Source organism: Chiloscyllium plagiosum, unplaced genomic scaffold (genome assembly GCF_037043375.1).
Source record: "Chiloscyllium plagiosum isolate Xiang-an unplaced genomic scaffold, Cpla_swu_hap1 HiC_scaffold_14, whole genome shotgun sequence".
Classification (NCBI taxonomy): domain Eukaryota; kingdom Metazoa; phylum Chordata; class Chondrichthyes; order Orectolobiformes; family Hemiscylliidae; genus Chiloscyllium; species Chiloscyllium plagiosum.
Genome location: NW_028270152.1, coordinates 6,485,698 through 6,511,721, shown reverse-complemented (window position 1 = coordinate 6,511,721; position 26,024 = coordinate 6,485,698). Strand labels below are relative to the sequence as shown.

The 26,024-nt window shown below is 43.1% G+C and overlaps 2 protein-coding genes across 2 annotated transcripts in view; both read left to right on the top strand.

Annotated features, from left to right (window-relative positions):
- Positions 1-19,839, top strand: part of rpn1 (ribophorin I) — a 31,927-nt gene extending 12,088 nt beyond the window's left edge. Inside the window, exons 3-10 of the mRNA XM_043707578.2 lie at positions 3,229-3,535; positions 4,554-4,763; positions 6,796-6,988; positions 7,654-7,753; positions 9,838-9,976; positions 10,791-10,910; positions 15,156-15,401; positions 19,044-19,839. Of these exons, the coding sequence (XP_043563513.1) occupies positions 3,229-3,535; positions 4,554-4,763; positions 6,796-6,988; positions 7,654-7,753; positions 9,838-9,976; positions 10,791-10,910; positions 15,156-15,401; positions 19,044-19,226 (1,498 nt within the window). The 3' untranslated portion in view covers positions 19,227-19,839. The remainder of the gene's footprint in view (positions 1-3,228; positions 3,536-4,553; positions 4,764-6,795; positions 6,989-7,653; positions 7,754-9,837; positions 9,977-10,790; positions 10,911-15,155; positions 15,402-19,043) is intronic.
- Positions 19,840-24,783: 4,944 nt separating this feature from the next.
- Positions 24,784-26,024, top strand: part of LOC122558798 (host cell factor 1-like) — a 117,392-nt gene continuing 116,151 nt past the window's right edge. The window contains exon 1 of the mRNA XM_043707576.2: positions 24,784-24,981. Coding sequence (XP_043563511.1) covers positions 24,822-24,981 — 160 coding nt within the window. The 5' untranslated portion in view covers positions 24,784-24,821. The remainder of the gene's footprint in view (positions 24,982-26,024) is intronic.

The window sequence follows — 26,024 nt, the reverse complement described above, 5'->3', positions numbered from 1 at the left end:
TGAGAAATTATTGCCATGCAGCTCATTTCATAGCAACAAGGTGAGAGAAGTTGTGATGTTTAGTTTATCGTCTTTGCTGTTATGTTGTTGTGAAATGTAACAGTATATATCTGAAGAAGTCAAAGTGTGTCACTGGAAAAGCACAGCAGGTCAGGCAACATCTGAGGAGCAGGAGAATCGACATTTCAGGCAAAAGCCTTTCTTCTTCAAGATATCTGAAGAAGGGTCACTGGACTTGAAATGTTAACTCAGATTTCTCTCCACAAATGCTGAGTTTTTCCAGCAATTTATATTTTTGTTTCTGATCTTCAGCATCTGCGGTTATTCTGACTTTTGAACATAGAACATTACAGCGCAGTACAGTTCGGCCCTCGATGGTTTCACCACCTTGTGAAACCAATCTGAAGCCCACTGAACCTACACTATTCCATTCTCGACCATTTAAATGCCCGTAAAGTCAGCGAATCTATAACTGCTGCAGGCAGTGCGTTCTATACCGCTACTACTCTGAGTTTAAAAAAAACTACCTCTGACATCTGTCCTATATTTATCACTCCTCAATTGGAAGCTATGCCCCTTCGTGCTAGCCATCATCATCCGAGGAAAAAGGCTCTGCCTACGGGATCTAATCCTCTGATTATCTTTAACCCTCTGATTATATTAAATCACCTCTCAACTACCTTCTCTCTAACGAAAGCAGCTTCAAGTTCCTCATCCTTTCCTCATAAGACCTTCCCTCCATACCAGGCAACATCCTAGTAAATCTCCTCTGAACCCTTTCCAATGCTTCCACCTCCTTTCTATAATGCAGTGACCAGAACTGTACGCAATACTCTTAAGTGTGGCCGCTCCAGAGTTTTGTACAGCTGCAACATGATCTCATAGTTCTGGATCCCTCTACGAATAAAAGCTAACACACTGTATGTCGTCTTAACAGCCCTATTAACCTGGGTGGCAAATTTGAGGGATCGATATACATGGACACCCAGATCTCTCTGCTCATCTGCACTACAAAGAATCTTACCATTAGCCCACTACTCAGCGTTCCTGTCACTCCTTCCAAAGTGAATCACCTCTCACTTTTCTGCATTAAACTCCATTTGCCACCCCTCAGCCCAGCTCTACAGCCTATCTATGTCCCTATGTAACCTACAACATCCTTTGGCACTATCCACAAAGGATGGCTTAGTGTCATCTGCAAATTTACTAAGCCATCCTTCTACGCCCTCAACCAGGTCGTTTATAAAAATGACAAACAGCAGTACATCATTAATACCTGAACTCCTGCATGAACATTTCCCATCAACCACCAACCTCTGTCTTCTGACAGCTAGCCAACTTCTGATCCTAAGTGTATATCTTGTGGGGTTTTTTTTTCATTTTATCCATTTGAACAATGACAAACACTCAGCAAAATGACAAATTCTGAAATTAAGAGTGTCATGGATACTGTATTGGAATGTAGTATGTTTGCATAATGGGTACTAGTCTCAGTAATATTTAGAAGCAGTGAGATCAGAGTAATTTAGATCAAGATCTCATCTATTCACTTACCTCTATCCCACCATTATTGGCTCTGCCATTGAATAATCATGGCCCTTCTTCCCAGAATTTCTCCCTGCCATTCTAACATCCTTCACGTGGGATGTATCTGTGCTAGATATCCTATTTGACCCAACCAGTCTGTGCCAGTGTTAATGCTCCTTTCAAACTTCCTTCCAATTTTCCTCATTTAAACTTGTCGTTGTGATCCTGTTTTGCTTCCCCCTTGTGCTTGTCTATCCATATATACCAATGTATGCCATATACAACATGCACTGCAGGAACTTGCCAAGGCTTGTTCCCCAACACCTTGCAAATCCTTAATATCTCCCACTTAGACTAGGTGGCAACAAGTGCTTGGGAACACCACCAGTCTCCAGGTAACACACCAACCCCACTTGACAGATACCAACTGTTCCCTTTTTTTTGTCATAGTCAATAACCTGGAATCCCCTTACACAGTTGAAGGAGAGGGATAGGCAGCAAATGCTGGCCTAGCCAATGACTCCCAAATCCTGTCAATTTTTGTTTTAAATTACCAGGAACAGTTGTATAGTCAGACTAGAGTTCATATCCCAACAGGGAAAGTTATGAAACTCATGGAAATAGAGCCTGAGGAAAATTGACCACTGATTGAGCAAGACTTTCTTTTGTTTAAAAAAAAAATCAGTCAGACACCTTGCCACTCTTACCTGCAAAGTCTACATGGGACTCCGATCCCTTGTTGTGAATTAGAACATAGAACAGTTCAACACAGTACAGGCCCTTCGGACCTCAATGTTGTACCGACCTTTTATCCTTATCTCAGATCAAACCAACACATGTATTTGACATTTTACTATTATCCCTGTGCCTATCCAAGTGTCGCTTAAATGTCCCTAATGTATCTGACTGTACTACCACTGCAGGCAGTGCATTCCATGCACCCACCACTCTGTGTAAAGAACCTACCTCTGACATTTCCCCTAAACCTTCCTCCAATCATCTTAAAATTATGCCCCTATGTGATTGCCATTTCCACCCTGGAAAAAATTCTCTGGCTATCCACTCTATCTATGCCTCTCATCATCTTGTACACCTCTATCAAGTCACCTGTCACCATTCTTCACTCCAATGAGAAAAGCCCTAATTCCCTCAACCTTTCTTCATAAGACCTGCTGTCCAGTCCAGGCAGGATCCTCGTTAATCTCCTTTGCAACCTCTGTAAAGCTTCCATGTCCTTCCTATAATGAGGTGACCAGAACTGAGCACAGTATTCCAAGTGTGGTCTAACCATGGCTTTATCGAGCTACAGCATAACCTCGCAGTTCTTAAACTCAGTCCCTCTGCTAACGAAAGCCAACATACCATACATCTTTGGCCAAGAAAATTACTCTGTTATAAACATGAATTCAACTGGAAAGCCGAGTGTATGTTATGGCGTTAAAGCTTTGTTGGGTTAACTGGTCAAAAATTTGTGGATTGGATTTTGTGCACTAAAATATATTTAAAACAGATAACCTTTGAACCCCATGACAATCAAGAACTTATGGGCAGAAAGCGGGAAAATAGGGTTGAAAAACCTATCAGGCATGATTGAATGGCGGAGCAGAGTCGATGGACCAAAAGACCTCATTTCTGCTCCTGTGTCCTATGGTCTAAAGAATCTCTTTGGATCTATCTGAGCACTTTCTATTTTATTTGCAGTGGCAAGTTCTTCAAAGTTAAGCTGGGAACGCAGTTGGCTGCTGGTGCCAAAGTCAAGCTCGCACTTGAATCCACATTCACACACGTTTTGCAGCCTTTCCCAACCCACATTGCCCAGGCTGAGAAGCAATTTGTCGTCTTTGAGGGCAGCCATTACTTCTACTCGCCGTATCCCACCAAGACCCAGACCACTCGGGTCAAGCTTGCTTCGAAGAACATTGAAAATTACACCAAGCTTGGTAATCCTAGCAAATCTGAAGACACCATTGATTATGGGCCCTTCAAGGATATCGCTGGCTTCAGCCAGGTGAGGATAACATTCTTATACCCTCACCAGTCACCTTGTCTTTTTCCTGTATATCTAATTTCCAGGACTGAAATTTGACATAAACTATGCAAGCCCCACATTTTGTATCAATTAAGATTTTAGAGATGTGACCAGCCAACACATTGCCTACTCTAATTAACTTGGATGTGTATCTCCTGCATATTTTTAATTTTATTGTAGAGCTGCATAGATGTTTGGCAATGCTGCTTATAGTCGTTTGGCCATCTGTTGGAAAAACTTCTGCTGTGACTGTGCCTGTAGAGTCTAATAAGATCAGAAATTACAGAATTGTACCATATTGAATACCTGGTCAATTTTATGGAGAAAATTGAAAAGAATCATAGACTGCAGGGAAAGAGCAGTGGAGTAGAGTAATTGGATAAGATTCAGCATAGACACCCTGTTTGCTCGATTGAAGTTCTTGGCTGTGACATTTGCATAGGGTTATCCTTGGTACTGTTGCCTCCGTGGTAAATAGATTTCAGTTTATCAGCTTCTATAAGAATGGAAAAGCATGCACTTGTTCATTGCATGTCTCACAAATATCTTAAAAGCATTTTGCAAATCAAGTAGTTGGTTTTTAAGAGCATTGTTATATCAGGAAATGTGACTGTCAATTTGCACAAAGTAAGTAATTGGTCTGGGGTAATTTGCATTTGTTTATTCAATTTCTGACTCTTATGTTCTGAGAGTCTGAAATGATATGCCCTTTATGGTGAAGAACTGCTTGCCCCAACCCCTGACTCAGATTGGCAACTTGGCAGAGATACATGATCTGGTTTGGATTACATTGTGACAGTGCCAGAGACATGAAACAAGCAGTCAAATCTGTTCCCTCCAGACTGAATTCTATACTGCCAAGATATTTGAGAAAATGTAGCTCAAGTGTTTTGGAAACATATGTGATGGACTTAGACAAGGCAAGAATCCAGGATCTCTTTTGTGATTGTGTTTCATGGCTGATGTCATGTCCTATGATCTGTCCTTGACATTTCAGGATACACTGAGGGTGCATTATGAGAACAACAGCCCTTTTCTGGCCATCGTCAGTATGACCCGTCTCATTGAAGTGTCACACTGGGGAAATATTGCTGTAGAGGAGACCATTGACCTGAAACACTGCGGCGCAGTCCTGAAGGGACCATTCTCACGTTATGACTATCAGAGACAGCCTGACAGTGGGATCTCTTCGGTTAAATCTTTCAAGGTAATTTTCATGTCTCGAGTACAACAGTTATTCAGTGTGCTGCCCCGCCACATTCGAGATTTAAGAGATGCCATAATACACTGTGCTGTTGCATTGTTGATGCACTGATATCTTGGGTCATTTGGTCTAGTGACTGATCCTTTTATAGAATTCCACAGATTTAAATGGCAAGAGTCTAGGGATCGATTACAGAAAAACCTACTTAAGCTAGCATACATGTAGTGAGCTGAATGGTTTCCTGCTGTGCTTTCTCATCCTATAACTATAAGAATGGAGGTCCAGTCCTAACCCAGATTTCAGAGTGGTTATACACAAATCCTTGAAGGTCCAGGGTAATTTTTGGCATGGTTTGCTGGATTCTGGGCTTTATGCTTTCGGAATTAGGACCATGAATACGCATAGAGTACAAAAGCCAAGAAGTAGGGCTAAACTCGTCCTACGTAACTCGTATGTTGTATTCCATTATGGGTAGCACATAGTGTAAGCGACTGGATAAGCTACAGAAAATATTTATGTACGTTCCTTGTTAGATATGTACTCACTACTTGTTGAAAAATGTGGTGCTAGAAAAACACAGCAGGCCAGGCAGCATCCGAGGAGCAGAAGAATCGACGTTTCGGGCATAAGCCCTTCTCATTACTTGTAGACATGCATTCCCATGAGATTGGCCCAGACCCGATGATTTTATTTCCTAATTGACAGGTTTTGATGGATCATACGCTCCTTTGCTGTAGATAATGGATTTCTCTTACTGTGATATTCCTGTTTTTGTGTTATCTATAGGAGTTCCGTGCCCCTATCCCTCATGGATGACCAGGATTTATGGATGGCCAATTAAAATGATGTTTAAGATGAGAGATTAGTTTTGTGGAGAGACTGAGTTCTCCTTGGAAATTTGATGTTTTGCAAGATTTAGAGAATGGGCGGCACAGTGGCTCAGTGGTTAGCATTGCTGCCTCACAGCGCCGGGACCCGGGTTCCATTCCCGCCTTGGGCAACTTGAATTGAGTTTACACGTTCTCCCCGTGTCTGCGTGGGTTTCCTCTGGATGCTCCGGTTTCCTCCCACAATCCAAAGAAATGTAAATTAGGTGAATTGGCCATGCTAAATTGCCCATAGTGTTAGGTGCATTAGACAGGGTAAATGTAGGGTAGGGGAATTGGTCTGGATGGATTACTCTTTGGAGGGTTGGTGTGGACTTGTTAGGCCGAAGGGCCTGTTTCCATAACGTAGAGAATCTAATGGGACGTAACTGTTTACAGTGGCTAAAGGGTTGATAACCTAACACAGGTGATTGGTAAAAGAATCATAGTATACATAAGGAAAAGCTGCTTTTTGCGCAATTAAATGTTAGGATTTGAAGTGGTGAATACAAGTTCATTAGTTCAAAAAGGAATTGGAGAAATACTTCAACAAGAGTTGATAAGATATGGAGCTGGAAAAAGCACAGCGGGTCAAGCAGCATCAGAAGAGCAGGAGAGTTGACGGTTTGGGCAGGACCCTTCATCAGGACTTGTTAAACAGTGATGCTCTACAGACTTTGCTAGCCGGGTTCACTGTTACGGTTACTTCAAGAAGAAAATAACTTGCAAGGTATGGGGTAAATGGTGGTTCGGGGATTAAACTGAACCATCTAGATTTCCTTGTGAAAGATCTCATGCAGACTTGATGGGTTGAATGGACCATTTGTACTATACTGTTCTGCAAAAGATTACAGTAATCTATATGAGGCTGCTCAGTGGAACTGAACTCTACCACTAGAATTACATCATTCAGCTTGTGTTGTCTATCCACATTCCTCCTGCAAAAACGTATTGCCTCAGACCTTTTCTAGGTTGAATTTCCTCCCTTACTCATTCACCCATTCCACCACGTACGCTCTGCTTCTTTGATGTTTGTCGCTATCCTCAACTTACAGTTCTTTCACATTCTGTATCATCTGCAAACTTCAAAATTGTATGTATGCATGTCTGATTCATTAATATTCTTCAGAAAGAGGAGTGAGTCTAGTGCTATTTCCTGCTTGTTGCAGACCATCCTGCCTGCTGCAGCCCAGGACGTATACTATCGTGATGATATTGGAAACATCTCCACCAGCCACCTGATTGTTCTGGATGATTCTGTGGAGATGGAGGTCCGTCCACGTTTCCCACTCTTTGGCGGCTGGAAGACTCACTATGTCATTGGATACAACCTGCCCAGCTATGAGTATCTTTACAATCTCGGTTAGTATCAGTCCTGACTTCTTAAGTGGGGAACAGTGATGTTTGTTCTGAGCATGTTTGTATGATACTTTGTATGATGTTTGTACACAGCATCCACCTGGAAATTTTCTTTGCACCCTACCAGTGGTAATACTTTGTGGTTTGTGGAGGTACCCATGGTAATCAGCCTGAACAGAATATGTTTGTGGATGGTGGCTGATACAGGGTTGAGGGCTAGATTGAAGCCTGTTAACTCTGGGGAAAAATGCCCCACAAGCCCACTTCTTGTTCTTTTTCTCTCTGCTCTCCTGCAAACAATAAATTTTGCTGAGCCTTCCAAGTAGTACCTCTGCCAAATGACTGGCCCGCACATGCAAATGAGATTGAGAGTTGGCAGAATCCACAATAGAAGGTTTCCTTGGATCACATCAGTCTGCGTACCTTCTCGCTCTCGCTCTCGCTCTCGCTCTCGCTGCCTGATTTTGCAAGAACTCACTGACCTATCGGGATATACTTCACTCCATCTCGAACACTGCTGTGATTTGGTTAAATCGCCATGCACTCGATTCCTGGAGCCTGCTTCACTACTGAAATTGGTCACTTCAGCACCTGTGGCATTACTGTGTATTCATTCTCTTGCTGTAATTGATTTGATTCCATGTCTGTTATACTTTGTCTTCTGCCAGGTGACCAGTATGCACTGAAGATGAGGTTTGTTGATCATGTGTTCGATGATCAAATAATTGATTTTCTGACTGTGAAACTCATCCTACCAGAGGGAACGAGGTAAGTGATTGATCAGATGTTACAGAAGGGGGTCATTTGGAAATTGTTTTGACTATTTTCTTGACTGCTGGAATTGTGTCCCTCCTGGGTATTCTACGTACTGCATCCAGCAAAGTAAGCACAGGTCTCCAACAATGTCCTTTATTCTTTCTGGGGTTTGAGCATTGCTGGCAAGACTAGCATTGTTATCCATCACTAATTGCTGTTGAACTGAGTAGTTTACTAAGGTATGTCACAGAGCAATTAAGAGTTACCCACATTGCTGAAAGTCACATGTCAGCCAGACCAGGTAAGGACAAGGGTTTTACAGTGGTCAGTGACAATTTCATGGTCACCATCACTGGGACTAGTTTTCAATTCCAAGTTTTTATTGGTTTAATTTCCAACAATTACCATGGTGGGATTTGAATCTATGTCCTGAAACTATAAACCTGGGTCTTTAGATTATTCATGTTGCAACATTACCACTACACCACAATCCCCATATATTCACCAGTCCACGTCTGGTCAGGGCTCTCTCATTATTCTAGCCCAGTGCCAAACTTAGTCCTGCACACTTCAGACAGATGTGTTCACCAGCACACTCACTATCACCCCTGTTCTCACTGTTGTACATTAATTCCCAGTTAAACAATCATTCATTTTAAAATTCTCATCCTTACTTTTGTTACTCCATGACCTTGCCTCTCGTCTCTCCATATCAGTTCCAATTCTAGTACCTCTAAGATTTGTGTTCCTCAGATTCTGCCTTCCCGATCATCTCATTTTAATCACTCCAAAGTGGACGATAGTGTTGTCAGCTACCTGGGCACCGAGTTCTGGAGTTTCCTCCCTAGATAACACTCACCACTCACTCTGTCTCCTTCATTTGAGGTGCTCCTTAAAACTTGCCTTCAGTCATCTCCTTTAACAAATTTACTGGCTAGTATCTTTGAGTTTGGCCTCCTCTAAGTGTAGAGATTTTTTTACTTGAATGTGTAAAGTTGATCTCCCCCTTTTCCCACTATTTTGAGGTGTGTTTCATCAAGGCATTTGAGTTAGGTGGAGAACCAAGATTCACCCAGAGTTCCGAAAGACCTGTTACTCACCGGAGACCGTTTCTCCTGATTTCCTCCTCCAGCACCTTTGTGATTTACAAATGCTTTTCTCATCTCCTCTTAACCTTTTCTGCTGTAAACAATCCTAATCTCCATAGGGAACTGAGTTCCGTCTTCCCTTGAATACAACCACTTGCAAGTTTTCCTCCAAGCCACTCACCATCCTGACTTTGAAATATATCACAGTTCCTTCAGTGTTGCTGGGTCAAAGTCCTGGAATTCTGTCCCAAGCAGTATTGTGGATCTATCTACAGCACATAGACTGTAGCAGTTCAAGAAAGCAACTCAACACCACCACCTTGGGGCAATGAGGGATGGACAGTAAATGCTGGCCGAGCCAGCAATGCCTATGTTCAACAAATAAATTTTAAGGAAAAAGTCGTCTTGGTACCCTGGCCAAAGTTATGACCACATAGCTGCAAGGGTCTTTTGTAAATTTGCACATCATCATTGGGATCATATATGCCGCTTAAAGGGGCAGAAATTCCCTATATATCATCAGAATAACAATTTTAACATGACCATTTAAATTGTGGATGTTATACATCTAGATTAGATGCAATTTTTCAGGCTGTGATCATGCGCTTCCAAAACTGGAAAAGGTTTGGTTGGGAAATGAGCAATCTCTTGTGGTGGTTGATGGGAGAAAGGGAAAGGGAGTGTAGTAGGGGTGCACCATGATTTGGCCGAGACAGACATTAAGCCAATCTAGTTAGAACCTTTTATCTAGTCCAGTGTTGTACCTGTCCTGGGAGTCTTTTGAGGACTGTGCAGAGGAAGCGTTACTGTATTTAACCCTTTGCTGTACTTAACCTGGGAGTGTTTGATAGGGAAGCTTTACTCTGAATCTAACCATGCACTGCACCTATCCTAGGAGTGTTGGAGAGATACTATGCAGAAATAATGGAGAATTCCATTTTCCAGCATTATCCTCCTTGCCTTGAGCATGTAATTCTAAATAGTTCATTTTGCCCTTCAATTTCACAGGAACATTCATGTGGACACTCCATATGAGATAGATCGAAAGCCTGATGAGCTTCACTATACTTACCTGGACACTTTTGGACGGCCTGTAATTATTGCTCACAAGTCTAACCTGGTGGAGCAACATATTCAGGATATTGTAGTAAGTTGACTAGATGGGAGGTTACCAGTGATTGTGGCACCTCATGGTTGATACAGTGAGTGGGGTGGGAAGGTGAGAACTGGTATCATGTACAGTGAGCAAAAGGTTCCTGTTTTGGTACTAGTGATATTCATGTATGCTTCTGAAACTGATGTCTGTGCTACCAGGTTCTCTTAGCCTTTCAGTTACCTGACTTTGGTAATAGTGAGGCTGTGTTTGTCCACCCATGGACCATTCCAAAGCCACTGCCATTTAACAAAAGGGTTTACCTGGGTTGGTGTTTTAACTCCTTCAGGTTTACACAATGATCATCGTGGCTTTGGGAATGAGGCGTGTTCTATTGCGCTCTTGCTCTCCTCCTCCCCTCCCCTCCTCTCTTCTCCCCACAGCCCCAGCAGATGTGCAGCTCACATTCAGAACCTACATCCATCATGATCTGAGCGTCAATACATTGCTTAACAGTGGCCCATTTGACTAACAAGGCATCTCAGTCCAGCTTAAAAGAATAGACGTGCCTGTAGTTTGTAGCAGTAGACACTGACCTATGACCAGGAACTTTGTTTCTCCTCTCAGTGAAAGTTGGCTGAGACCCTTTACTGCTCTCTGACAGGTGGCTCATCTGGGTTTGTCACCTTTTGCAGAGACCAAGGACCAAATCAAGGACGTGCTAATGTGTGACTCAGTGCCCTCCATTGTAGGTGTGATTGGTTTGGTGCAGGAGCAGGGGTGTTGCATGAAACCTATGAGGAAATTGCCTGCAATAATGACCACAGTTGCTCAGGCTTGTGTTCACGTTTTCTCTCCCTCTCCTCAGGTCCACTACACGTTCAACAGGATCCTGATGTTGCAGGAGCCCCTGCTTGTGGTCGGAGCTTTCTACATTCTCTTCTTCACCGTCATAATTTATGTACGGTTGGACTTCTCCATCACAAAGGTGAGCCTGTTAAAGTGATGATTAAGACATTTTGTCATGGGACTGCCTCTTAAGTTGGTCCCCAGAAAAGTTTGGCTTGTGTAGAATTCAGCTGCCCATATCCTATTGTTGCAAATTCCAGTTCCCCATCACCCACAGGTGCTTATGTCCTGGATTTTGCTCCGAGACTGTCAAAAAGTTGTTTTTATAACCTCCCACTAAGTTTGTGCTTTTGCCAGCTCGTAGCATTTTTGCCTTTGAGCTACAAAATTGTGGGTTCACTCCAGAATTTGAGTCCAATAAAAACCAAGGCTGATAAGAGTACAGTACCAAAGGACTGCTGGAAGGTGCAACACTAAATATAAAGCCCACATGCCCCTTCAGGTGGAAATAAAAGATCCTGAAGTTATTATTTTGAGGAAGAGTCAGAGAGGTACCCCTGTATCTTATAACTATCGATCCCATCATCAAAACACAAAAGCAGCCCATTGGTATTCTGTTGCTGTTTGTAGGATCTCCCTGTGTGCAATTTGGCTGCCATATTTCCAATATTACAATGGGAACTCTATTTTATGCAAGTTCTTCATTACCCATAAAGCAGTTTGGAACAGTCAGTGGTTATCAAGAGCACTTTGTCAACGCAAGCCCATCTAATCTCTGAATCCCTCCAGAGCCTCATTTCCTAATCTGTATTATTCTTCAAACCTTTAAAGACCACTGTGTTCTTTCAGTTCTGGCCTGTTGAATATCTTGGATTTTATTTGTTCCAGCAGTGGAGCTGCCTGGGCCATAAGCTCTGGAATTCCATCCCTCAACTTATTTGCACCTGTACCTTGCTCTCCTTTTTAAGATGCTTCTTAAAGCTAACCTCTGAGCAAATTTTTGTTGTCACTTGCTGTCAGATTTGATTCATAATTATTCATAGAACATTACAGTGCAGTACAGGCCCTTCGGCCCTCGATCTTGCATTGATGTGCGGAACCAAACTGAAGCCCATCTAACCTACACTATTCCATTCTCGTCCATATGCCTATCCAGTGTCCATTTAAATGCCCTTAAAGTTGGCGAGTCTGCTTGTGTTGCAAGCAGTGTGTTCCTTGCCCTTACTACTCTGAGTAAAGAAACTACCTCTGGCATCTGTCCTATATCTATCACCCCTCAATTTAAGGCTATGTCCCCTTGAGCTAGCCATCACCATCTGAGGAAAAAGGCTGTCACTGTCCACCCTATCTAACCCTCTGATTATCTTATGTCTCAATTAAGTCGCCTCTTAACTTTCTCTCTAACGATAACAGCCTCAAGTCCCTCAGCCTTTCCTCATAAGACCTTCCCTCCATACCAGGCAACATCCTAGTAAATCTCCTCTGAACCCTTTCCAAGGCTTCCACATCCTTCCTATAATGCAGTGACCAGAACTGTATGCAATACTCCAAATGTGGTCACACCAGAGTTTTGTACAGCTGCAGCATGATCCCATAGTTGTGAAACTCAATCCCTCTATCAATAAAAGCTAACACACCGTATACCTTCTTAACAACCCTATCAACTATCAACCTGTGTGGAACTTTCAAGGATCTATGTACCTGGACACAGATCTCTCTGCTCATCTACACTAACAACAATCTTACCGTTAGCCCAGTACTCTGCATTCTTGTTACTCCTTCCAAAGTGAATCACCTCACACTTTTCTGCATTAAACTCCATTTACCAACTCTCAGCCCAGCTCTGCAGCTTATCGACGCCCCTCTGTAACCTGCAACACCTTTTGTCACTATCCCCAACTCTACCGACCTTAGTGTCATCCACAAATTTACTAACCCATCCTTTGTTGTCCTCATCCAGGTCATTTATATAAATGACAAACAACAGTGGACTCAAAACAGATCCTTGCGTTACACCACTAGTAACTGAACTCCAGGATGAATATTGCCCATCAACCACCACCCTCTGTTGTCTTTCAGCTAGCCAATTTCTGATCCAAACCGCTAAATTCCATGCCTCCGTATTTTGTGCAATAACCTACCCTGGGAAACCTTATCAAAGGCCTTACTGTGGCATATACCTATCCCTTTCCATCACTGAAGTAAACGTAACCAAATTGTGGTCACTATCACCAAGGTGCTCACCTATCTCCAAATCTTAACATCTGGCCGGGTTCATTCCCCAGTACCAAATCCAAAGTGGCCTCACCCCTTGTTGGCCTGTCTACATACTGTGTCAGGAAACCCTCCTGCACACATTGAATGAAAACTGACCCATCTAAGGTACTTGAACTATAGTATTCCCAGTCAATATTTGGAAAGTTAAAGTCCTCCATAATGACTACCCTGTCACTCTCGCTCCTATCAAGGATCATCTTTGCTATCCTTTCCTCTACATCTCTGGAACAATTTCGAGGCCTATAGAAAACTCCCAACAGGGTAACCTCTCCTTTCCTGTTTCTAATCTCAGTAGAGGAGTCCCCAAACATCCTTTTTGCAGCTATAATACCGTCCTTGACTAACAGTGCCATGCCACCTCCTCTTACCATTTTCTCTGTTCTTACTGAAACATCTAAATCCTGGAAGCCGCGTAACCATTCCTGTCCCTGTCTCTGAAATGGCCACAACATCAAAGTCCCAGGTACCAACCCATGCTGCAAGTTCACCCATCTTATCCTGGATGCTCCTGGCGTTGAAGTAGACACATTTAAAACCAACTTCTTGCCTTCCAGTGTCTTCTTGCGACCTTGAAATCTTAGTTCTGACTTCACTACTCTCATCCTTCCATATACTTGAACTACAATTTCAGTACCCATCCCCCTGCTGAATTAGTTTAAACCCACTCGAAGAGCATTAGCAAATTTCTCTTCCCCCTCCCCCCAAGGATATTGGTGGTACTCTACAAACAGGATGGTCTTCACCTGAAGCAGAGTCCCACCTACCCCAGAAAGAGCCCCAATTATCCAGGAATCCAAAACCCACCCTCCCTGCACCACATGTTCAACTCCTCTCTCTCCATATTCCTTGCTTCGCTAGCATGTGGCACGGGCAACAAACCAGAGCTAACAATTGTGTTTATTCTAGCTCTAAGCTTCCACCTTCGCTCCCTGAATTTCTGCTTTAAATCTGCATCTCTCTTCCTACCTATGTCATCGGTGCCTATGTGGACCACGACTAGGGGCAGCATCCCCTCCCCTGCAAGGATCCTGTAAACACGATCAGAGACATCATGTACCCTGGCACCTGGGAGGCAACACACCAAACATGAGTCTCTGTCGTTCCCACAGAACCTCCTATTTGTCCCCCTTACTATGGAGTCCTTAATGACTAATGCTCTGCTCTTCTTCCCTTCTGAGAAACATGGACAGAGTGCGTGCCAGAGACTTGTGCCCCATTGCTTACTCCTGGTAAGTCGTTGCCCCCCCCACACAACAGTATCCAAAATGGTATACTTGTTGTTGAGGGGAACGGTCACAGGGGATCTCTACACTGCCTGCCGGTTCCCTTTCCTTGATGGTAACCCATCTACCTTCTTGTTTTGTGACTACCTCCCTGTAACTCCTCTCAATAACCTCCTCCACCTCCCGAATGATCCAAAGTTCCAGCTCCAGTTCCCTAACGCGGTTTTCGAGGAGCTGGAATTGGGTGCACTTCCTGCAGATGCAGTCAGCAGGAGCACTATTGGTGACCCTTACCTCCCACATTCTGCAGGAGGAATATTCAACTGCCCTAACTTCCATTCACAGTATTCTAAATTCCCAACGAAATTACTTAAAAAGTAAAAAAAAAAAGAAACCAGTCAACTTACCAATTGGCGTACAGAACCTTTTTTTGGTTAGAGGAGGAAGACAGGTGGGAGACATGACCTAAGTAGTGTTTCGGGTAAAGCAACCACCAAAATATAAAGCTTCACTTACCCAGCAGTCCTGTGCCTGCTCCTGCTCAGTGGGCGCTCTACAAATTTACCTTCCCGTCAGGTCTCTGGTACTCGCTATCGCTCCTCCCACTCCAACTACTGCCATTCCTGAGAGTTGTCTTGGGGATATTTACTATGATAAAGGTTGTATTGTTAATTTCTAAGATTGCATCACCACACCTTAAACTTGCTGAATCAGAATTAGCTTTGTTCTCTTTAATATTCTTCCTCCTCGTTTCTAGAGCCCATGGAGACATTAAATTATAGGCAGGCCAATTTGAAGCGCACAGTTTTTATTTTAAACATTGCAAGCAACGTTTCTTTCTTTTGTTTTATTTCTCACTTGTTTCCACACTCTTGCCCATGCAGGACCCAGCTGCAGAAGCCAGAATGAAGGTGGCATCAATTACAGAGCAGGTTCTGACTTTGGTGAACAAGAGACTGGGATTGTATCGCCATTTTGAAGAAGCTGTGAATAAATACAAGCAGTCGAGGGATGTTGGCACACTGAACAGTGGCCGCAAGACCCTGGAGACAGAACATCGAGGGCTTTCTGCTGACATAAGCTCCCTGCAATCCAAGCTAAAGGCTGAAGGATCAGATCTGGCTGAGAAGGTAAGAGATTTGTGCTTCGTGTAACCTGGGATACATTACTGAAGTCACGCTTCCATCATTTAAAGGCCAGGTTCAGCACAGGGTTAGATACAGAGTAAAGCTTCCCCTTTTAAACTGCAAATAAAGCTTCTTGTATGCTGCCCCCATCAAATGCTCCCAGGACAGTTAAAGTACAGGGTTAGGTAAGAGTAAAGCTTTCCTCTCTACTATTTTAAACTGAAAGTAATGCTCCCGTGACACAGTCCTCATTCAAACACTCCCAGGAGAGGGACACAGTGGGGTCATATGCAAAGCTTTTCTACTCTTCTTTTAAAGTAGATGTAAACTAAAAGTAAAGCTCCCTCAACACTGTCTCCATCAAACCCACCCAGAACAAGACAGAATGGGACATCTACTCTTTTAACCTGAAAGTAAAGCCCTTTCCACGCTGTCCCATAACACTCCAGAGACAGGTAATTGCTAGTTTTTAATGAGCTGATTTATTAGGAAACTAAGCAACACATTTTTTTCAATCTACATTATTTCTGAAGTTAAATCCTAAAGCCCATTGAATTCATTGGGGGAGGCAAGGGAATGAAAGAAATCTACTTTGTATACTGTCTTTCACTCTCGAAGGCTGCGGATCCCTTGTTTGGAGGACGGTTTTTCACTATGTATTCTCCAGTCCAACTGTATTCAAAATGATTCTTAACAGGATCATATGAACATATTGAATTAAGATAGGCTGTTCAGCCACTCAAACCTACTCTGCCATTCATAATGGTTATTGCTGATCAGTTTATGTTTTGAATCCTACTTGCCCACTGATAACCTTGGAATTTTGTTATGCAAGGTCTATCTATCTCTGCCTTTAAAAATACTTAATGACCCACCTCCACTGCTTTGAGGCAAAAAGTTCCAAAGAGTCTCAGTGCTGTGAGGAAAATATTCTTCTCATCTGTCCTAAAATGGCAAACCCCTATTTTGAGAGTGCACCCTAGTTCTGAACTCACCCACGAGGAACCATCCCTTTCACAATCACCATGTCAAGATTGTTCAGGATCTGGTGTACTTCAATCAAGTCATCAACTCTTCTAAACTCCAATGAAAACAAGATCAGTCTGTCCAACCTTTACTCATGAAACAATCTGCTTGTTCCAGGGATCAAGCTAGTTAATTTCCTGCCTCCAAAACATAAGTGACAAAACTACGCATAGTATTCATGATATGATCTTACCAATATCCTTTATAACCTCTTACCTGTAATGTTCAATTCCTCCTGTAATAAGGATAGTATTCCGTTAGTCTTAATTACTTGATGTACTTGCATAGTAATGTTTTGTGTGACTTTTATGTATTAGAACACAGATCGCTTTGCACATCAAACTTCAGTGGGTTATTCTCCATTTTAGTAATACTCTGCTTTCTTATTAGATTAGATTACATTACAGTGTGGATCAGGCCCTTCGGCCCAACAAGTCCACACCGACCCGCCGAAGCGCAACCCACCCATACCCCTACATTTACCCCTTACCTAACACTACGGGCAATTTAGCATGGCCAATTCACCTGACCTGCACATCTTTGGACTGTGGGAGGAAACCCACGCAGACAGGGGGAGAACGTGCAAACTCCACACAGTCAGTCGCCTGAGGCGGGAATTGAACCCAGGTCTCTGGCGCTGTGAGGCATTATTGTCACATGATACTCTTTTTCTGTCAGATGTTTGCCCACTCAACCTATCTATACTGGACTGCAATCTTGTGTCTTCATAATGTATCTTCCTACCTATCCCTGTCATCCAGCAAATGTAGGTATCATACCTTCGCTTATCTAAGTCATTAATGTAAAGTTATTTAAAAAGTGAGGGCCCAGCACAGGTTGATGGGGGACTTCTCTCTCTATCCCCTACACAATTTGTTTCTATTCTGTGCAATGATCCTTTTTTTATGTGAAACCTTGTTAGAAGCCTTCTGAAACTCTGGTAGAATATGTCCACTGGCTTCCCCTCTCCTCCACAGAGAACCGTGCTGACTCTTCCTACTTACCTTGAGTTTTTCCAGGAGCACAGTCACAATCTCTTTAATAATTCTAACATCTTCCCTACAATAGACATTAAGCTAACTGAAAACTGGCCATAGTTTCCTGTTTTCTGCCTCCCTCCCGCCTTGAATAGAGGGATTCAGTTTGCTACTTTCCAGTCTAATGGAACCTTTCCAGAGTCAAGCAAATTTTGGAAAATTAACATTGATGCATCTTTTACCTTTATATCTACCTTTTTGAAGACCCTATGGTGAAGTTATGGTCAGGACCCAGAAATTTATTAGTCTGCAGCTCCATCATTTTGCTCAGTGCCTTTTTATTAGTAATTGCAATTTCGTCAAGTACCCCTATGTTATAATATGTATCTAATTATATAATACCAAGTCTAATGTAACCTATTCCCTGGTTAGTCCCACAATATGCTGCTCTGAGAACACTCTCAAGCATTCAATGATCCATTCGTCCAGGCTACCATTAACATTTTGATTTTTCCAGTTTATATGTGAAGTCGCTCATGATTATCGCCACGCCTTTTTTACAAGCACCCAACATTTGTCTTGTGTTTGTAGTTACTGTAAGGGTCTATAGATGACTAGTGGGATCATCCTGGAATGCAGAAGTACATCCTGGTTTCTCTTTAATACAAGCCAACTCCTTAAATCACACTGTCCTCTTCCTTCTGTATGCTGATCGACGTGAGAGGAACTCATGGACTTGTCTTACTGAGAGTGAGAACTTGTCGCTTCCTTCCTTCCTTTCCCTAGGTCATTATTGCCAAACTCTACTAAATGGTTCTTTTCTGCTCAACCTGGAATTCACATTGTCTCCTATCTCCCTTCATCTTCTCTGAGCTCCCTTTCTCCATGAGAACCACCTTTTGTTCCCACTTGGGGTGTTTTGTTCCATTAATAGTTATCATCGAACATAGAAAAGTACAGCACAGAACAGGCCCTTTGGCCCACGATGTTGTGCTGAGGATTATTCCTAATCTAAAAATAACCTAACCTACGCACCCTTCAATTCACTGCTGTCCATGTGCATGTCCAGCAGTCACTTAAATGTCCCTAACGACTCTGCTTCCACTACCACCACTGGCAATGCATTCCGTGCATTCACAACTCCCTGCATAAAGAACCTAATTCTGACGTCTCCTCTATACTTTCCTCCTAATATCTTAAAACTATGACCCCTTGTACCAGTCAATCCTGCCCTGGGGAAAAGTGTCTGGCTATTAACTCCAACCAAGTCTCTCATTACCTTGTATACCTCGATCAGGTCACCTCTCTTCCTCCTCCTGTCCAGCGACAAAGGTCCGAGCTTAGCCAACCTCTCCTCATAAGGCAAGCCCTCCAGTCCAGGCAGCATCCTGGTAAACCTTTGCACCCTCTCCAAAGCCTCCGTATCTTTCCTATAATAGGGCAACCGGAACTGCACATGATATTCCAAGTGTTGGTGACTCTGGCAGGATGAGCTTGATTTTTAGGGAAAACTGATTCACTTCATACTGGTAGTGAACAGTCATTTTGCTTGATGGCTATGATGTGTTGTTGGGTGGGTGTTGTTCAGGAGAGGTGGAAGGTTTGGGCTGTGCGTAGCTCACTGGCTGATTCTCTTCCACAGGTGGCCGAGATCCAAAAACTGGATGGCCAGGTGAAGGATCTGGCGCTGAAGGCTTCTCAAGAGGCAGAACGGCTGGTGGCTGGCAAAGTGAAGAAGGACGCATACATAGACAGCGACAAACAGCTGTCCTCCAAGCGGCAAGACCTGGTGTCCAAGATTGATGTTATCCTGGACACCTTGTAGTAGCAATCAGCAAAGCCCTGTGTGCATTTGATTAATCACCTCCTCTCCTGTAAATGCAAGATCAGATGGTATTAAATCAATTGTTTCTTTTTCTTTTGATGTATAACAAGAGTCAAGTATAAATGGGTCAAGGGACAGTGACTGCTTCAGGGATTGAAGTTTTTACGGCATGTCGGAGAGATGGTTCTTTTCAATTCTCAAGCACTCTGCTCCCCTTGACCCTGACTAGTTTGAGGTGTTGATAGCAGCTGCCAAAAGAACATGGTGTTGGAAAGGGCACCAGTGGTTGGGAGGGCTGGGGAAAATATGGGTGGCTGTTGGCATGGAGCAAGATGCAATATGAGGAGCTGAGTCTGTAATCGTTTGATTTTTTAAAAAAAAATTTTTGTAACACAGATAAGAAAAGGCTGTTTTGTTTTACTGCAAATCTTTGTGGAACTTCCAAAGCTCTGCAAGGCTGTTCCTTGGGGTATGGTCTCTCCCACCCTAACTCAGCTTCCACCCTCCTACCTTTCTCCCACTCTACTCACCCAGTGTCTAAAACAAATTTTCAACACTCTTAGATTTTTTTTTAAATGGAAGGAGCAAAAATTAAAAGTACAACAAAACCAAATTTCCTGTCTCTCTGATGTTTTCCATCTCTCTCACTCTTGTACTTTGGGGTGATCTGAGGGAGGATTGAGTTAGAGGTAGGAAGGAATAGTTCAAGGCATATTGAACACTGCATATGCATCAAGAAGTCTGCTTGAAGTGAGGAAGAGAGAAACATTTGAGATATCTGATAGCTGTAAAGTAGCTTTTGCAGGGAAGTGCGTGTCTAACGATCAGCTGAGGACCATTTTAGATTTGGTAGCAGGTGTACCATCTAACACACATGATGGATGGTCAGTTGAGTACTTGCTGTCTACAAACAGTCAGTTACCATGGGAGATTGTACACGTGTGTATGTGCACATAAATACCGCAGCCAGCAGCCCTCAGCACCCAGAAAGAGTTGGGGTAGCAGAAGATGAGAAATGTGCAATTCACTTTCATAGTTTGCCTCTGTTGATTGTAGAATAGTAAGTGATACACTTCACAATTGAACTCATTTAGATTCTGTGGCATTTTGATGAAACCAGAATCCCTGCTATTTAAAAAAAAAGCATAAGACCCATAAGAGAGAGAAACAGAATTAGACCATTCAACCCATCAAGTCTGCTCTGCCATTTGATCGTGGCTGATCTGGCTATTTCTTTTGTGGATTCTTGCTGTGCACAATTTCCTGCTATTTCCTACATTTGTAAGTACAATTCAAAAATGCTTGGCTCCAAAAGACATCCTAAGGCACGAGGTGAATGCAAGAATTTCTATTCTTTGAAAAACCGATGGTTAAAATTGTTTTATTTTGCTGATTTCTCTCTAGCTCATTGTTGCCAATGACATTAGATGCACACAAGTCCACAACCGAAATCCTTAGCCTATGTAATTTGTGTATAGTTAGTGTAAATGATTAGTTACTGCCATCTAGCAAAATGACTGTTCACTACCAGTGTGAAGTGCATCAGTTTTCCCTAAAGATCAAGTGTCTGAGAGTTCTACTATATTACCAAGTTCCACTATATACGAAGTCAGCTAATTGCTGGAAGTGAAGCTGTAACTGTCCTTGGCAAAGAAAAACAAATCAGCCCAGGCTCAATTGTTCCCAGGATGATGACTACAGTCAAATAGCTGGCATAAAACAAGCATAACAGTTGGGAAGACAACTGGCAGGAACGAAAACTGTTGGAAAATAAGCAGAATTATTCGATTGAAATTGTCAATTTAAATGGGACAAATGAAGAATGCAGTTAACTTTAAATTGTTCTGACCTACCATGATGGCAGTAAGAGGTTTGCGGAGCGGGATGACATTGCAAGGAATGAGTTGGTGTGTATGTGTGTGGGTGGGGGGAGGGACACGAGTTACTTGGAGGCAGAGGCTAGGGTTGAGTGAAACTCTTGACTGTTCCATCAAACACTCGTCAGGTACTTGTCACCTTTACCTGGGAATGATTGAAAAGTACCTCCATTCCTACTGTTTCCAGGTAAGAAATTGAATGCCTCTGACTGCTTCTTGATTATGCCACATCTTCTAATTGATCACATTTGGCCATAGTCCCAAGTAATAAACAGTGACAGTGTACAGGCCAAAAATAACACATGGATTTTTAAAATGTGAAAAATACTGTGGATGCTGGAAATCTAAAATGTAAGCAGAAAGTGCTGGATATATTAAGCAGTTCAGGCTGCGTTTATGGATAGAAAAATAGGAAACCGTTGCTTTGAAAGTAAAAATGGCATGTAGGTACTTGGTAGTGCAATCAATTAAATATAAAAATTTGTTTGTTTATTAATCATTTTAGAGTCAAAACTTATTTCTGACTTGAGAATAATGGATTCCTTGTGTTTCTGATCTCACTGCTGGATGCATTTACCAATTAGACCACTAGAGAGAGCCCTTGAAGTATTTTCACATCCGTTGTCCTAAGATTCGAACCAGCTCCTGGATTTTTAATGCTCAGAATTGTCAGACATTTAAATTTGATTATTTCCTAGTTTGTGTACATACCAGATAAAGCTGAGTTAAAGGGCTAAGTTGGTACATAATCACTCTTGTTTTCAAATCCCTCTGTGGTCTCGTACTATAGAGTCATGGCCTTTGGCCCAAACTGGTCCATACCAACCAAAATATCCACCTACGCTAACTCTATTTCCCTGCACTTGGCCCATATCCTTCTCAACCTTTCCTATCTATGTATTTATCCAAATGGCTTTTAAATATTGTTAATGTACCCACTTCAAGTTCTGCCGGTAACTCATTCCAACTCACTACCAAAGAAGTTGACCCTTGGGTTGCCTTTTATTCTTTCCCCTCTCACCTTAAACTGATGCCCTCTAGTCTGCTATTCCCCAGTCCTGGGAAAAAGACTGTGCATTCACCCTATCCATGCCTCTCATGATCTTGTACACCTCTACAAAATGCCCCCCTCAGTCTCCTACACTCTAAAGAATCCTAGCTGCTTGTCTTCTCTCTATAAATCAATCATTGAATCCTGGCAACATCCTTGTAAATTTATTTATGGTTTAATAACTTCCTTCCTAAAGCAAGGTGATCAAACACATTACTCCAAATGCGGCCTCACCAACATCTTGTGCAACTGCAACATAACTTCCCAACTTCTATACTCGATGCCCTGACTGATGAAGGCCAGTGTGCCAAAAACCACCTTCACTGCTCTGTCTACCTGTGAGTCCACTTACAGAGAACCGTGTATCTGAACTCCAAAGTCCCTCTGTTCCACTACACTCCTTAAGACCCTACCGTTCACCACAAAACTCCTATTTTGATTTGACTTTCCAAAATGCACAACTTCGCAATTATCTATATTAAACACCATTTGCCATTTCTCAGCCCATTTCCCCAGCTGGCCAAGGTCCTGCTGCAATTTCTGATAGTCATAGAGATGTATAGCATGGAAACAGACCCTTTGGTCCAACCCATCTATGCCGACCAGATATCCCAACCCAATCTAGTCCCACCTGCCAGCACCTGGCCCATATCTCAGATTCTTCTCAAGTAACTTATCCACTACAGATATTAAGCTCACTGGTCTATAGTTCCCAGGTTTTTCTTTGCAGCCCTTCCTGAAAAGGCCACAATATTTGTTACTCTTCAGTCTTCCGGGACCTCAACTGGTCTAATACTGGTGCAGAAATGTCAGCCAGGGCCCCTGAAATTCCTTCTCCAGTCTCTTGCAGTGTTCTTGCACATATCTGGTCAGGAGACCAGCAGATTTATCCACCTTCATACATTCTAATATGTCCAACACCACCTCTACTGTGACATAGAGTGCCCTTAAGATGTGACCGCTAACTTCCCCAAGTCTTCATGTCTTTCTCCACGGTAAACACAAGTGAAATATTTATTGACGACCTCTCCCATCTCCTTATGTTCTCCATATACATGTTCCCTTTGGTGTGTCAAATACGAGTGTGTTTAAAAGGATGTGTCCCTATGTGGGTTTAGGATTGTTCCTTCTATTTGTATGCTGTCCAATATTTATCATTCAAACATCACAAAAACAATACTCAAAAGAAAAGTCTTTGTACTTATGCATCACATTTAGCAACTAATGCATTCCAAACTGCTTAGTAAACAATGTAAGTGTTGGACGTGGAGTCACTGCTGTAATGTTGGTGATGCAAAACCCAATCGCCCTCTGCAAGCTCCTGGGGCAAGTGACAACTAACTAATTTCCTGATGCTGATTGAAGGATAAATACTGACAAGAACATTTGCACTGTTCTTCAATATAGCACCTTGGGATCTTTGTCCATTCAAACGATTGGGCCTCGTCTGACTGATCTCATTCGAAAGACAGCACCTCTGAGTACCGCAGGTAATGCACTAGAAGTGTCAGCTTTGATTTTTGTTTTCGTTCCTGGATTCAGATTTGAACTCATGACCTTCTGACTCAGGACAAGTATTGGATATTTATTACGTTTTGTGAGATCATACCGCCTTCAAACTGGTGACCACGCCTCGTTATAATTATAACTACATTATGGAAAGATACTTCACTGAGTTGAAAGCATTTTAGCACCGGGCACCAGCATTTATATGTTTCTTTCCCCCCCCAAGTGAACAGATATATACCATTCCGACTGGTCAAGTTCAGCCGAGTGTCTCAACTGGACCCAAGAATGAGCTGACTAACTCCTACGCCTGATTGCAAAAGAAGCATTTGTCTGGTTAATACGTATTAAACTGTGTAAATTCCCACATAAATAAATCTTTCTTTTAAAAAAAAAAGCCAAATCATTTTAAAACAAATGTTTTGTTTAACATTAAGGTCTTCTTGTGGCCAGCCTTTTTATAGGTGGCTAATGTATTAGCCTATTCTATCAAGGAATATTTTCACTGGAACGTGTACTTAGTAGAGCCGTCTTTAAAACTTTATTTCTGCTTAAATTATTTGGAGTTTAATATATATATATATATATATATACTGCTGTCTTTCCCTATTTGGTATTTCGATCATCCGGGGATTCGTCACTTGTCTTTCGGTGTCTGCAGAAATTGCCTGTCACTGAATTATTGTTCAATTCGTGTTATTTTCACAATATGACTGGGCTTATAAAATCTACAACTTAGAAGAACATTATTTTTCACCCACGTGAGACCAACAACCACCTCCAAAAAAAGACAGAAATCCTCCCAACCCCACCCTGGGGGGGAAGACCTATCTGACATCCGGGCATTCCACCGTACCAACCCCGCCACTGTTTAGTTGTCCGGAATGTTTGCCGGCGGAGAAAAAAGGAACCTGCCAAAAGAAAGTGAACGCTGCCTCAATAAGGCTTTTAAACTCATACGAAAATGTTTATTTTTAATTTAAGAGAAAGAAATAAGGACAGGGGATTCGACCGGAATAGTTCCCCGGGCGAAGTGTTGCAGGCGGACGATTAGGGCAGCCCTGATCGTGGGTCTTTGTCAGTGGGGAAGGGTCCTGCGCTGACAACATCCGGGCTCCGTTCTTCTTCGCCCGCCGCCTTTTCGGGGAAAGCGGCGCCAAGATGGCGGCTCCCATACTGAAATGGAAGCGCGTAACCAACTCGAGCGGGCCGGTCCCCCGGCCTCGCCACGGCCATCGCGCCGTCTCTATCAAAGAGCTGATGGTTGTTTTCGGCGGGGGCAACGAAGGGATCGTGGACGAGCTGCACGTTTACAATTCAGGTAGATACAAATAAATGACGATATAGCCCGTGATGTGTTTTCTTCTCGTAACTCGCGTCTGCCTTCAGCAGCTCCTCTCCCTCCCCACCCCCACCTTCCGGACAACAGACGTGGGAGGAGGAGGAGGAGGAGGAGGGGCGGGGGGTTTGGAAGGGGCGAGTGCGCGCGCGCGCCGGGCCATCGCTGCCAAAATGGCGGCAGCGAGGGAAGTGGTGGGAGGGAAACGGGTGAGGAAAGTGGGAAGGGTGAGAAGATGGAGAGGGGCAGAGAGACCAAAATACAGATATAATGTGAGAGAGAGAGACACACACGCGCACACACAGACCGGGTAGCGGACTGAATGCTGCCGCTCTGCCCCTCCCCCGGGGGTCCGCCTCAAAATGGCTGCCGCGCGCCCGCTCTCCCGTCCGGAGCGCGCCTTTTGGCGCCAAATCTCTCCCCTCACACACTCAAGTAATAACAATTATTATGACTGTTTACTTCTGGGAAGAAAATAATATCCGTCTCCCTGTAAATTCTCGCGTGTTTAATAAACACATCCTGAGGTAAATGTCGGCGAATTTCGACCTGAGGCGATCCCGTGAATTGCATTCCCGCCCCCCCCGGCTTCATCTAAAGGAAAATAAACTGCCCGCTTTGGTGTCTACTACACGACAATTTGTTTTCAGTCCGTGCAATGTTGTGAATTTAAAATTGCAGCAATATCGAGAATTGGTATTTGTTGCACATCTCTGCACAGGTTTTTTCCTTCTTGTTTGCCCCATTCTCAGGATTTTCACGGTAGAGGGAAGCCTAAGGGGTTGGATGTGTTCATTAAATTATTGAGAAATGTCAAACCCTCTTTTCCGCCGGTTCCGTTTGTGAAGGGAACTCGACATGGCGGCGCCCGGTCGATCAGTGTCTTGTTTTTACCTCGGTGTGAGGCGGTTCTCCAATGTTTTTAACGAATAAAAGAAACCCGACCCCGTTTTGTTTACCTCGCCACCTTTAAAAGTTAATGTTTGCTGTGCCGAGTCTGTTTTTATTTCCCTTCCCAGTGGCAG